The sequence below is a fragment of the Diadema antillarum genome, unplaced genomic scaffold, assembly GCF_040938485.1.
Source record: "Diadema antillarum isolate AM-2024a unplaced genomic scaffold, OU_Dant_1.0 seq00000152_RagTag, whole genome shotgun sequence".
In the NCBI taxonomy this organism is placed as follows: Eukaryota; Metazoa; Echinodermata; class Echinoidea; order Diadematoida; family Diadematidae; genus Diadema; species Diadema antillarum.
The window spans coordinates 298,707-313,440 of NW_027271225.1; the positions used below are offsets into that span (position 1 = coordinate 298,707).

A 14,734-nucleotide genomic window follows, 5' to 3' on the forward strand; every position below is an offset into this window, starting at 1 on the left:
ACCTGTTGAAGATGAGTCTCGAGTATACTCAGGCAGTTGTGTATGGGAAATACGTGTTGTAGCAAAATCAGTCCATCCTCAATGGGTTAAAGTTGTTCATGTTGTAATGATTTGCCTTACGCTGCATGGCTATAAAAATGTCAATGGCTTGCAAAGAAACCATAGATTTTCTAAATACTAGAAATGAAGAATATAGCATTTAAGTATGTTTACTTTTGAAATTGTGGGAAAGTAGAACAAACAATAGAATTAGATTTCGTTCCCCTTTCACCAGCATATAGGAAGACTTCAGGTGACAATGTACCTGACCTTCGACAGTTATATCTGCACTATAAGCAAGCATGGGAGAACTTGTGTATAAGGTTTTTAGAACCAAACGTGGCCCATTCCAGCCTGTCAAGATATATGTGATGACAGACTAGTGACTCTTTTCATCCTCAGCCAAGACTTCCAATCAAGAATGCAATGTTTCATCCACTAACAAGTTGGCAAATGGCTCTCCTTATGGCTTGACCTCTGAACTCCAGTAAACCATTTCCCTTCTTCCACAACACATCACCTTTAGGGTGTACAATGCCCATGGTCGGCCAATTTGTCTTCATGGTTGATGTGATTTAGTGTGTCCTTGTCACAAAGTATAACTTTAGTTTTTCACCTCCTTCTTTCAGTCTTTCATGACATCTGGTGACATGCCAGTTTAAGAGGAATAAACATTCATGGTCAATTTGACAATGATGCCCCATAACTTTAAACTGCAAATTTTAAACAATGAGAGAGAGAAAAAGGTAGAAAGAATGAGAGAGACATGGGTAGAATGAGAAGCTATAAATGATATCAGTGAATGTGACTGATGATGAGTGACAGTTACTTTTTTTGTTTGTTGCTGAAACAGTAAAAATGTGGAGGTCTCATGATGTATGAGAGGGAAAGAATGTCAGTCATTTATTACAAGAGTTCAGTTGACTGTCTCTGTGGGCTTCAGTGGCTAGGGGAGTGTCATTTGGATGTGCTTTTTGTCACTCCTGGTGGAAAAAACAAAATATTGGTTTCTTATTTTGGAAATTAAGTGAGTATGAACAAAAACCATTCAAGAGATATCTATCATTGCCAAAAGTGCATGTATGCACCATCCAGTGCAACAAGAAACTTACTGAGAACCATTGCTTGGCATGCAAAGAGTTTACCATGAAGAGGAGGAAATAGGAGAATTCAATCTGTATTCAACCATTGAATGACTGTGATCTTTTGGTTACCATTGAAATAGTGCACAAGAAACGGCAAAGCCAACTTAAAGCTGTTGTATCTTCCTTTATATTTGAATGGTTTTCTTCATCCTTTAATGTCACACTTGTTGTGGACATTACTTTATGACAAATAGAAGAACTGTGAGCGTAAAGAGTAGAAAGACATTTATTCATGTCGCATACATGTTCTCTAAATACCTGCTGCAGTCATCATCTGAATGCTGACTACATGTTATGCTTTATAAACTTCCAAAGTCAAAACTCTGTAGAAAAATTACCCATTACGTATCTATTTTGAGACAGTGGAGTCACTGCAATGGGAGTGTTTATGCTCAAAGTTGTCAAGCTCAAGAAAGAGCTGATCTAGCAAACATTCACTGTGCATTGTTGAAAAACTGTACACTCCTATATTTTGTAGCGAGCTGTTAATAGTGTACATACTTTTGCAGTTACGCTTCCTCGGGAAATGCGATTAGTGAGAATCACTGGTCGTAAACGTGATTTACATTTAAAATGCTTCCCCAGTAAATGGGATTAGATAAGTCATTGATAGTAAACGCACTTTTTTGTGCATTTTGAATCAGTGATTTGAAATGCCATTTTGTGAGTCAGGATGCAACCGTGTTCTACACTAACCATGTTCTAACTGACACTGTATTAATGGCCCAAAAAGTTAAGTGTGAACGCACCCCAGGTCTGTTAGCTACAGCTGGACTCCCTCCCTACCTCGATACCATGGAGGAGTATTGGAGTATTGTGAGGACACTTAAGGTCACAGTCACTCAGTGATTGGCCTCCCACCTGGTAGCCATTTACCTGCAGGCCGTTTCACCACATGTCAAAGGGTCAAAGGTCAATGTAAGGTGTGCTGACAATTCTTGCTGAGATATACATAGCGATTTCCGATTTAGACACTTGTGCTTTGAAACAAAGGATGGATATTTGTGAAATTCCCGTAGCAGCCAAATTTTCTTTTTTTTTTTTTTTTTTTTTTGGGGGGGGATATTGTGTTGAAGTAAGATGAAGTACTAGTTGACATAACAAATTATATGAAATATCAGCACACATAAGCCATTTAGCTGGGAAGTGGGCACCATGAATTGAGCAAATCAAGATTTGAAAAGATCTCTGGACCGTGATTTGCTAATCATGATTTTGGGATCTTGATTACAATAGTTTGCTTTCAGATGCTAGAAATATTTCGATTAAAACACAATTTTTCTAAAATAGATTGTAATCATGATTATAAGAGAGATTTACCTACCATCTGAAAGGGGGGCTAATCAAGCCAGATTTTCTTTCCAAGCTTCTAGAGAGGTGCTCAATTTTGCACCAGGGGTATACTCTTTCCCCTGTTTATGAGTGGAAGGCTTCAGTGATAATTGCTGCCAATTTCCCGTCCCTGGTGTTGTTTGGCTGAACTCGGTAGACAGAGTTGGTGTAGTCTCACCACCCTGGTCTCACTTTATGCAAAGCTGACAATGTGTCTGCATTGTCTGGCTTGAATCTGACTGGGTCAGGTTTGGCTCTAGGTGGGCCTAGCCTAGATTAGAGCGGGTGTTCATTGAGTCTAGCCTAGATTAGAGCTGGTTTTCATTGAGCTTAGACTCTGGCAAACCTTGAGGCAGTGAAATGGAACACGACATTATTCAGCTTTCAACTTGAAATTGCCTGCCCTGCCTATCGATATTAGCATAGTAAGACACTGGACCTTCATGTCTCTCTATAGAAGCATTTGGTGTGTGTTATATTTGGTAGTAAACCATTGTAAAAGGGAATTGTCTAGACTCTAGATTGTCAATTTTTACATAAAATGCAAATGTACGTGAAAGGACTTCTTCATTGATCAAAGATATCTAAAAATGCTTAGCCTGTCGTGTGCATTTCGGCGTGAAGAGAAACTAGTGCAAAAATAAAAGCAAGCAAACTTTTTTTGCTTGTTTTATGAAACACTTTCTAATGTTTTGATTTTGCTAAATGAATCTTACCTGGGTGAGCATGAAAAATGTCCACATTTACAGTAATATCAGCTCTACTGGAAATTCTATTGTGGGGATCTCAGGTGATTGCCTATCAGAACCTGATGGGTGCTGTGCATAGTGCATGTTAGTCTGGTAGGAAACAGGTTAATGTACAGTGCTCAGTGTGTCTGTTGTGGTGTACAGTGATTGTGTAGTGATTCTCATTTCCTCTTATTCCTGACACATGGCGGTGTGAGTTCTCTTTGGTCTGTACATCTTTGACAATACCTGTTTGGGCTGATGGCAGCTTGACACTCTATCCGTGACACTGGAAATGGATACTTCAACCCCTCTTTTCAAGAAAGAACTCAAAACCTTTTTATTTCAGTTAATCTTGTGTTTTCTTTCAAACAAGGTTCTTTCCAAAATGAAGCGATATCAAAAGAAAAAAATAGGTCTCATCTTTCTGGGCCAGGAGTATCACTGTGTGGCAGACACAATACATTAAATTCATTGTTATTATTATTATTATTATTATTATTATTATTATTATTATTATTATTATTATTATTATTATTATTATTATTATTATTATTATTATTATTATTATTATTATCATCAGCCACATGTCAACCACAGGCTGATAAGCCACAACTTTTCAATGTTTGTACAAGTTGTCAACTTCATAACATTTTTTTTTTCTCTCTCTCTGAAGTTTGCCAATTTGTGTGGCAGAATGAATACACTTACAGAACCTTTTTGGTTTGGTGCCACACTATCTTGTCACTTTAATTTCACACTGTAATGTTTTTTATCACCATGGAATGACTGTAATGGTATACATGTATGATTTTTCAGGGAATGTAGAAGCCCCTGATGTATGGTATTTGTGCCTGAGCTGACTAAAGGAAATTATTTGTCTTCAAAAGAAAATGCAGTGTTACTATTACTTACCCTTGATTTTTTTATACTGCACTAACAGGTGATTTTAGCAAATCATACTCATCTGATAAATGTGATTATTTTGTGACTTTGTTCAAGTTGTCAAACATGATATTCCGTGTTCATGTTTCATTCTAATCCATGTTGTTGTTTCATCCTCTCTGATCTTTTCTAGAGATTTGAGGTTCAATCAAATCAACGAGATTCCAGCAGGCTCCTTCAGGAATCTACCCAACGTCAGCACATTGCTGCTAAACAACAACAACATCAGGAGAATACATCGAGGTGCTTTCTCAGGTCTCAGACATCTGAAATATTTGTAAGTCTTTCTTTTCATTCTCTCTCTGTTCCATATGAGATAAATTATAGATATGTGTCATTATTACAGATTGTATGTCTCTACTCTGTGAAACAAACTCTCAAGCATGTCAAATCTTGAATTCAAAATAAAGTCCTTGAGAATTAGCTAAAACACTAAACAGAAATGCACTGTTATGGAACCAATTTTGTCAGGAACAAAAATTTGATTTATACTTTTGGTATCAGTATAGAACTTTGTTAGAAGCACGGACTATATCAGAGGTCCAAACATGAGCATTATGGAGTACATCACTCATGTAATTAATGCAATATGGTATTTGTAGGATCAATAAAAAGTAGATTATTAGCAATAAAAGTAATCTGTGCTTGTTCATCCACTATCAAAAATACTTTGCAGTATACTTTGCAGTATGGTAGCCATTGTAACCTTACATGGTTTAAGATGAGCATATGTCATGCACTGTTGTTCATTCATTGTAGGTAAGTTTAAAATATATATTGCTGACATGATGACAGGAAAAATTCATTTTCTGTATAGTTAATAGAAATTCATGTAAGTTACACTGTATGCTTGAAGAGGTCTGATTAGACTGTGTAAACATTGTAAGAATGATATTCAAAGACAACGTGATTGGAACATGCAGCTACAACACTTATTGGTTGGAACCAGCCATTGACACCCAAAATCTAATGTGTAAACCACACCCATTTTTAATAACTTCCCTTGGGACATCACTGAAATGGAAACCATGCTTCCAAGCTATCCTTCATTGAAAACAGTCATGTGTTCTAATCAATGTCAAGTCTAGTCATCTGCTTTTTCACGGACAATGCGTTCTCTCTCATGCCTCATTTTTTTTTTTTGCCAGATATTTGTACAAGAATAAGATATCTGAAATCGACGCCCGTGCCTTTGATGGTCTGAATAACCTGGAGCAGCTTTACCTGTACTCCAACCAGCTGAAGAAGGTTCCTCCTGGTACCTTCAGCAATCTACCTTCTCTTGAGAGACTGTGAGTATAAACTCCTCCCTACACTAGTCAGCATGGCTCTCACACTTCAGCCCATTCTACTCATTTACGCTGCATTCCTTTTGGCATCTTTTCAGTTCTTTATCATCCTCCATTCTGGTAGAATATTCCAAAGATTGAATGAAAGTAGTAGAATTAAACTGAAAGATTTGTTTGAAATTTAGCAGGCAATGTTGGAGATTCAAACAGGTGGATTATTAAAAAGCTGAAAGAGGAATGTGACAATGATTTTGTATGAAGACAGTACCTTCCTCTCGTGGGGATTAGCAAATATATACTCCTAATTTGAGCAGGGTCGCAGAGAAATTATTTCTTTAGAGAAAGTTTGTAATTGTATCTCGCAGGCAAAGTGAAAGAGGAGCTTTCTGTCAGTGATTGTGTTGTCACCTGACTGAGGGAGTTAATTAGTTGCTCATTAGATGGCAAATTAGGTGACTTATTGTCAGATGTCAGAATTAGGTAATACTTTTTAAACTTATCTTAAAACCTCACTGATCTGCTATATTTTTTGCATACAGCTTTCATTAGATTTTGTTGTTGTTGTTGAAAGGGGGGGGGGGGGCTTTCTCATGTGAATTTTAGCTGCTTGTTCATTCTTGGTTTCTTTAAACTTATGTGGATGACCGTGATACGAAAAGCAACAGCCAAACTGTTGATCAATCTTATTCCTGTATAGTTAAAACAAGAAAAATCAGAAAAGCTTTAATATTTGTTTGTTGTTTTGATGGGTGAGGTCTGTGATACAATAGCCATTATGTTGAGATTTATATTTGATTTTAGATATTGTGACCTTCTTTAATAAAAAAATGTTACAGTTATCTCCCTTTAGTTTAGTGTTTATAAGAAAAAGAAATGTCAAATTATGACTGTTGCCACAAAAGTATACTTGGAGGCACTGTCCCATGATTACAAAAAGCACAAACAATTGCTTCATATTGTGTTCATTCATATGTTTGCTCAGAAAAGTATAAACCTGCACTAAACTTCTAATATCATCTGCAAAAAGAGTTTTCTACTTCATTTTACCTGTAAGAGAACATGCATGGTTATGTCAAGTGAATTACTATTCAATGCCCACTTCTATGCCACTTTATTAATTAGGGGGCAGAACAGGAGCAACATTTCTGGATTTTGATTTTCCTCAATTAGGCAAGGTAGAAGAGAGCTACGCATATAGTTTTTACATAAAGGGGTCAAAAGAATTATTTTTATTACTTTGGTCACCCACTATCCATCTGTTTGTATTCCTTAGATCTAATTAACTTGATGAAAAAAAAAATCCACTTCAGGAGATTGTTTGAGACTTGGGTATGTGGGTACATGAGATGTAGATGGATAGATTAGATATTGGGCAAAATCAGTTAAGGTCAAGCATTCAAGGTCACCAAACTTTAGCTACAATATAATTTGCTTTCCAGCTACAGTGTAATATCATTAGCCAGAGTGTCCAGTTATACTTATTGCTCAAGGAAAGTTAGAAATAGACTGGGATTTTTTTTTTTGATGGAATAACATGGGTCAAAGTTTAAGACAATGATAATGTTGCTTTTCAGGCATAACATTTGCTAGGAATGTGTGAAGAAGATGAAGGTATCATAGATGACTGTGCACTGCAGTTTCATTCCTCTATACAGTATGTCCCCAAAAAAATTACAACGGATTTCCGCATTGCTAACTTTTGATATGATTAAACTTTATGAATGCTATTGCAGGGTCTAAAAATATAACATCTTACCTATATTTTGCAGAAAACCCCATTCAATTTGGTTAAGTGGTCACAGAGAAATGTAGATCTTTGTAAAACATGTGATAGGTCTGTTTCTCCCAAGTTTCGCACTTGGATGCTCTTGGAACTGCATATTAATGTGTGAAGACAATGGACAGAACTTGAAGGGAAGGGATTCCTGACATGCTCTACAAAATCCTCATTTCTCTTTGACCACTGAAGCAAATCAGATGGGGGTTTCTGCAAGATGTGGGCAATGAGTTTTAGTTTCATACCCTGAAATTGTATTTCGCTTGATTCACTATTTTTAAAGTTATTGTTACGGAGGGTACCAATGTAATTTTTGTGGGGACATACGGTATACGTGTACATGCACATCAGATGGAATATCGTTAAACAGTTGTACATCATCTTCTCAGAAACTTGTCTCTTCTACATTCTTTATTTTCTCAGTTCTAAAGTAACCAGTTGACCCAATGAGTCTGAAAAATAAAAGGAGAATAAAAATGTTATGTTCTTATTTGAAAAACAAAAGGAAATTTAAAATGCTATTTCTGTATGAGGAAGAGTTCTTTATGTTTCTTATATAGAAACAGCTGAAATCTTATGAATCTGCATTAGTAACATATCTAATTCAGTATTCATTTCTTGCCTTCTAATTGCCATATGCCAGAAATTAATGTTATTAATTTGCAGCATAATCTACATCCGTACTCAAAATTACTATGCAAATTTTATGTTCAGGCAAACATCTAACATTAATAAATGACTGAGGTCATGTCATATCTTGCCTTTAATTTGTGTTCTTACTATTCAACTTCCATGAAGAAAAAATATTCTTTTAACTGGGCTGCTGATATCTGAGCTATCCATATGTTCTTGTTACTCACTTCAGTTTGAAACTCATTTTGATTTTGTTTTGATTATCTACACTATATTATGCTAACATATTGCTTGCTATTTTTGCAGGTTTTTGAACAATAACAATATGTCCATACTCGAACCGGGCACGTTCTACGGACTAGAATCATTAAAGAGATTGTAAGTTTACTGTATGTTTGTGAGTCTCTGTCTTGTTTGTGCCGTGTCTCACTGTGTATTTTATGTTGATAACATCTAAAATAATTCTTGTGGTCATAACAACTGCTGCCAGCTGCTAATCACTGTAGAAATGTTTTCTTTTTCCTTTTTAAAATGGCTGACATGATTTCTTGATATATGGAAATACCAACAACTCAAAATCACAAGTTTTCTATAAAGCTTGCAAAGCTTCACCTTGAAAAATCACATTGTTAGTGTGAAAATTGTCGATGCAGTCTTTGCAAATCTGACATATTTTTTCCTCCTTGGCTTTGTGGGCCATCGAAATAATGCAACCTGATTTAATTATGTAAGTTTATAATATAATGTTAAACTGATGTTTTATTACTCATCATATATTAACATTTTGAAGTAGTACAAGAATATTCAACAAACTTAAACTACCTCATTATCTAGCTAAGTAAAAGGCTTAAACTGTTTTTGAGATTTGCTGTTTCTTCATTATGCTCTAAGTGATAATAGAGGGGTAAATAGGGCCAGACCAACTTTTGAATGAGATGGTCAGTACATTACAAATATTAATGCAGGATGAATAATTCACAACCCTCATTCTTAAATCATTCCATGTAACCTATACATCTCAAACATACCTGAGGCTGAGATCAGTATCTATAGAGAGCCAAGAAGACCAGTTTAGAGAATGTTTGATCGAAAGTTTTGTCAGGGTTGTACCAGACCTTAGGGTTATATCTAAATAGATATTAAACTAACTTTATAGATTTAGGTTATGAAGCTGAAATGTTGGATGCGCATTGTAGACAAAGGTTTGTGCATGCCTGTGTAGAGATGCATATTGCTACATTTTTCAATGCATATTTGGCTCTGATATTTCATGCAACATATAGTGCCTGCTTGTTATATCACAAAAAGCAGTATTTGCATAAACAAAGTTCTTCTTTTTGAATGGTGCCCTGTAGATAATATCAGTCAAAGCAAAGCATCCCCCTAAAAAAAGAAAAGAAAAGCAACAAGCAAATAAGGTTATGCATATGTGTGTACTGTCACCCCCTTTCCTTTTCATTTCATTCTGTCCAATCATATCAGGGCAACTACCCACCCCCCCCCCCCCTCCCCCATCCCCAGCAAAATACTGGTTAGTGATAAGGCTAGAGTAAAGATTAGAGTAAGGGTTAGGTTTAGGGTTAGAGTTTGGTAGGATTAGGTTCAGGATTAGGAGTAGGGTTAGGGTCAGGGGAAAGGTCCAGGATAATTGCGCAGGGGGTAATTGCCCTAGACCCCTCTCCAATCCTTTCTATTCCCATCCCATCTACTGTGATGTTCACCTCTCTCTCTCATCCCATCAGCACCTCCCCTTTCCTCTCCTCCCGTCGTATCCCCTTTTATTCTTTTTAATTCCCTCCTCTCCTCTTCACTCCACTTTCCTCTATTCCTTCCCAGCATCCTCTTCTTTCAACACTCCCTCTTTCTGCATTCACATTTGTCTCGAATTCCAGGGGGACATTTTGAGAAACATACCTTTATCTTTCTTTTTTTTTTCTAGACAACTATGCACATTTCCGCTCATCTCCCTGCAAAGTAGGGGAGGCAGTTCACACGCGACTGATTTTCGGGTCACCGATGGGTACTCAACTTACAGTCAGACAAAGGGTGCTCTGGGTTAACTGTTCTTTAAATCCTGTATTGTGCATGCAATGTGCACATGTAGAATGTAATCGCTGGAGGCGTTGTTCTGCATATGGTTTGCCCACAAACCCCCCAAAATTTGTAGGGACAAGGAAGGCTGTCTCCGTCATTTTTCACATGTAAAATTTTGAGAGGGAAGAAACTATCAGAGACAACTTCTGTCCTTTTAGTGTGAACACAGGATGTAGAAATCAGCTGTTACACCTTGATTTTTGTCAAATACTGACTTTTTTCGTGAAAGAATGCATATACACACTGAAAAAGATAATGTTCAACTACAGAGAAATTTTTGTTCTGCAAGGATCTCTGCTTTGAGACAATGACACTTTGCATGTGCACAGCTTGTGAATCATAGCTTTAATAATAAGACGATATTCAGTTAGATTTGATAGTCCAAACTACAGTAACTTGTAGTGAAACATCGAAATTAAAAAGGACACACTTCCAATAATTTGGATAATATTTGGGCAGGTCTGTTCTTTACTTGAGATTAGGTACATGCAATATGATTAGCTTGTTTATGATGATTATGTGTTTAACATAGATCCATAGCACATTAGACTGTAGTTTTCATAAAGATCAGTTTTAGGGAGTCAAACATTGAATCCATTTCATGACTATTCTTGATGGCGTCAACTTACTCTGTCTACAGTTAGTGTATTGAGATATAGGCCTAATACATTTCCTCTAAAGGTAAATTTGCTGTTTGAGAGACATCTTTTGGGAAGTAGCTAAACTGTATCTTTTTTGGAATCCTTAAAAAAATGATGGCTATTTACCATGTTAATGACAAAATATGACTGCCTATATGAGTGTATATAGACCATATAGATACAGTAGATTATTTTGTGCTACCATTGTGACACTATAGGCCTATATCCCTTCCTGTATCACATAGTTTCATTTATTCTCACTTTGTTCTTTTCCTAACATTAATGTGTTGTCTAGATATTGAAGTACCTTTTCCCCCCAAGATTTCCTTTTGGCAGTTTTTGCTCTTTTTGCATTTTCTGTTCCTGTCCCTTATATTACTATGAAAGTGGAAATTTTTGCACATTTTGCGCAACCAGAACCCAGCACAAAAATAAAAAGCATGCAAATATTTTTGCTTGCTATATGTTCCTGTAGTTTGTGTCTTGATTCTGTGGAATTAAAAACATGTAAAACTCGTCTTACCCGATGGAGTGTGAAAAATTACTCGTGCGAAAATACCCACTTTTACAGTATCCAATATTAGCACTTATTGATGTTGGCTATCTAGGCACAAATCAAACCATACATGTGTATGTTTCATCCCCTCCCCCTCTCTCTCTTTCTCTTATTGTTCATGTTTTGCTGTGCATCACTAATTAATATACACTCTGAAATATGTTAATATATTTCTTAGGTATAGTTTGTGCTCTAGTTCCTTTACTTCTCCATGGTAGTTTTTCAGAAATCGTCGGCCTTATGCCAAAAGTCCCTTAACACATAGACTTTGTACAGTGTTAAGGACCTTTTGGCATAAGGCTGACGAAATATTATTAGAGCCATTACTGTAAAACCAGAAATTTTCTCATGCATGAAACTTCTGCAAATTTTGTGATGAGCTTACACAATGTGTTGAATGCCAGTTCCAAATTGCAAAGATTTCATGCTGCAGAAAAGGCCATCAGCTCCAATTTATGAAAGTTTTATGCCGTGAAAGTTTCTGGTTTTACAATGTATTGAGGGAGGAATGTTGCAGAGTACACCAATATTGGTCAAACTTCATAATAGTTTCATGAACAATAGCTGCAGAGCATTTTGTTTTCAAATTCCAGATTTTATTGGCTTTTTATCATTCACATTATCACAAAGGATGCCATGGTGGCTATTGGTTTAAAAGATTCCTTTTCTTGAAATCAAACAAGCTCAGTCCAAAAGTAGGGTATGGTAGGAAGGTTGCACCATGGTGTACTACTGAATCCCTTGTGGCCCAGTTACTGTCCTATCTCACTGTATCTTATCTTCTTTTCTGAGGCTGAAACTGAAAGGCATTTTATAGGCTTCTTTACCTTCAGCTGAGTCAAATGGCTTCCTAAGTAAGAGTCATTTCATAGAAGAGAGCTTTTCAATTTGTTTAACTTTCTTTGACCTCGTTAGAACTGCTCAGGGAGGCAGTAGGTCTCTCTGATTATTTTTGTTACCTCATACATTTAAGATTGTTTGCATAGTTTGAGAGTTCATTGATTGACTGCGGGCATCATAAAATAGTATCGTCATATTGACAAGCCCCATCCTCTCCGTTTTTGACACAGTTTTTTAAATATTTTTTTCTTTGTATCAAAACAGAATCTAGTACAAAATTCTAGCTCAATTTTCCTCCTATCAGTAGCAGCATTAAATGAATGTAATCTCCGCAAGATAAATGTGCTCTTTTTAATGAAAGGCTATATGTCACTTGCCTTCAGATGAATTGTGGGCTAACTTCTAACATTAGCTGCTTGAGAAGCCACTTGTGTACATTGAACCGTGACTTGGGTAATTATAGCTGTAATTAAAATGCTGCCAAAAAGAAAAAGAAAAAGTGGACAGCACTGTGAAGTCTCCCATGAATTCTTGCAGGAGTCTTCCTGAAAACTCCAGTGTCTCTCTTTATATGTAGATAAGACACAAGTATCTTCCTGATTATTCCCTTTAATCTCACTGTCTTTGATGAGCAAATGGCTCTGGGTGACTAGACTGGCAAAACTCAGTATTCTCCATATGCTATAGAACACTTATGTAAATACAACACTTGGTCAATGGATTTTTAAGTGAAGTGACATCTGTTACAGAACTTTTGATTGGGACAGCCCACGTCTTAAAACCTGAGTATGCTGGATTTATTTTTTCTTTCAAATGAGTTTGAACATCATCATGCAGCCTTTTCAGTAAAGTTTGACAATTTCTAACATTGAGCTATCTCATTGTTAAACAGTGTCTCCAAGAAATGACATGCTTTTTTATGTCATTTAAGGCAAATCAAACTTAGTTCTAAAGTAATCAAATGTCATTATCAGCTATCCTCACTCACAAGGATAATTTCTACTTAACTGAGTGATATAAGCTTCCTTGCAGAGTTATGCTGAGTTGCACAAGAAATGCCTTCAGTTGAAATGCATTGATTCCCTGTATTGTTGTTTTCTTTCTTTCCATAGGCGCCTGGATTCAAACCAACTTATATGCAACTGTAAATTGCTCTCCCTCACTCAGATGTTGTCTGATGCTAGTCGTGACAGAAACACACAAGCCGCCGCTACCTGTCACTTCCCCGTCGCACTTCGTGGACGTAACCTCGTTGACCTCACCCCACAGGAACTGAACTGTCGTAAGTTTAGGACCATTATTCCTGCCATGTTTTGCTGAGAACGGTTGGTGAGCGGCACAAAGGAGATCAGTCAGTTGAGAAAGCTTAGTTTCATTGAAATGCAATCTAATAATAGCAGCACATGGTGACATCAGAATGTGATTTCATGATTACATCATCCAATGGGAACCTTCACATGGGTGCTTAGTCTATACTATCAAGCCAGGAATACTCTATCTACACTAAAATATATTTTAGCACTTAGGGAGTTAGATTCCTCCAAAGAAGCATATTATCATCTTTGTTATCTTCATCTGTAGCGTTAAGGAGCAGCATGATCATTTAACAATGTCCATGTGATGTCTTATTACATGTAGGCAGTATACCTGCATTTAAATCCTCATCTGTATTTAGTTTGAAGTTTGAAGTCTCCCTCATGGCCTACCTCTGCATTCTCCTTCCTTTGATCATAGATTTGGGAGTACTTGTCGAATTTGTGGTCACAAATAAATTTGAGCTTCATTGATTTTTCTTCATATATGACATTAAAGGAGAAGTCCGGACGATTTTGAAAAAAATTAACCAAAATCTACATAAATAAAGGACCATAATGACTAAGTTTCATTGAAAAAGACCCTCCCAACTCGCCACAATCGATTTTTTAGCATCACTTATTTTGAATCGTAACCGTTCGATTTCTGTACGCCGGCGAGAAAGATCACGTGACAGCGTGACGTATCCTCCTCACATTGCTTTTTGCTTGGAGCGTCAGCTGGCTCGGGGGAGCCCTGCTTGAGCAACGGTGATACGGGCCAAGCAAGCGGTAGTAGCGTACCGCTCAACAGTCTCTGACCACACAGCGGATGCACGCGGCATGATCTATTGCTTCATTAAAAAAATGCCGATGTGTCAAGTGTTAGGGTGTTGTCAATACTTCAACTTTACTAGTAAGTCTTCAAATTGAAGAAATATTTCGATTTTAAATTGATATTTATCCACGATACTACCTTATCATGATCCTGAATGCTACAACACGCAGCCCCATTACGCTGTGTGTATTGGACTGCTGGTCGTAGTTACCGGCGCGGCGGCGGTACCAAGCTGGCGCTGGCGTTTCTTCCGTGGTTCAAGTTACATGTATACTGTCGTATTTTATCACCGTCAGACACACTTTTCAACAGTCTCGGACAACAAAAGAGGCAATAATTCTGACATTGACAGACTGATTTCAGATTGTTCACACTCAGAAGTCGAAAAAACGATCGCGGACTGTGATAGCACTTGGCAGCAGCAGACGTAAATGTATGCCTGAACAGCCCGACAACAGCTAATGCATTGTAAGTGATGGGGTGGACACTAATAAGTACGGCAGTATTATAATACATACATATTTCAATTTAAACGAAAATGTTATAGCATTGCAACTATTTTACATTAATCTTTGAAGATTTTAT

General features: G+C 36.9%; 1 protein-coding gene across 1 annotated transcript in view; it reads left to right on the plus strand.

Moving 5' to 3' along the window:
- LOC139727807 (peroxidasin homolog) overlaps nt 1-14,734 on the plus strand; it is a 113,653-nt gene that overhangs the window by 72,106 nt on the left and 26,813 nt on the right. Inside the window, exons 2-5 of the mRNA XM_071638786.1 lie at nt 4,323-4,466; nt 5,338-5,481; nt 8,195-8,266; nt 13,132-13,301. Of these exons, the coding sequence (XP_071494887.1) occupies nt 4,323-4,466; nt 5,338-5,481; nt 8,195-8,266; nt 13,132-13,301 (530 nt within the window). The remainder of the gene's footprint in view (nt 1-4,322; nt 4,467-5,337; nt 5,482-8,194; nt 8,267-13,131; nt 13,302-14,734) is intronic.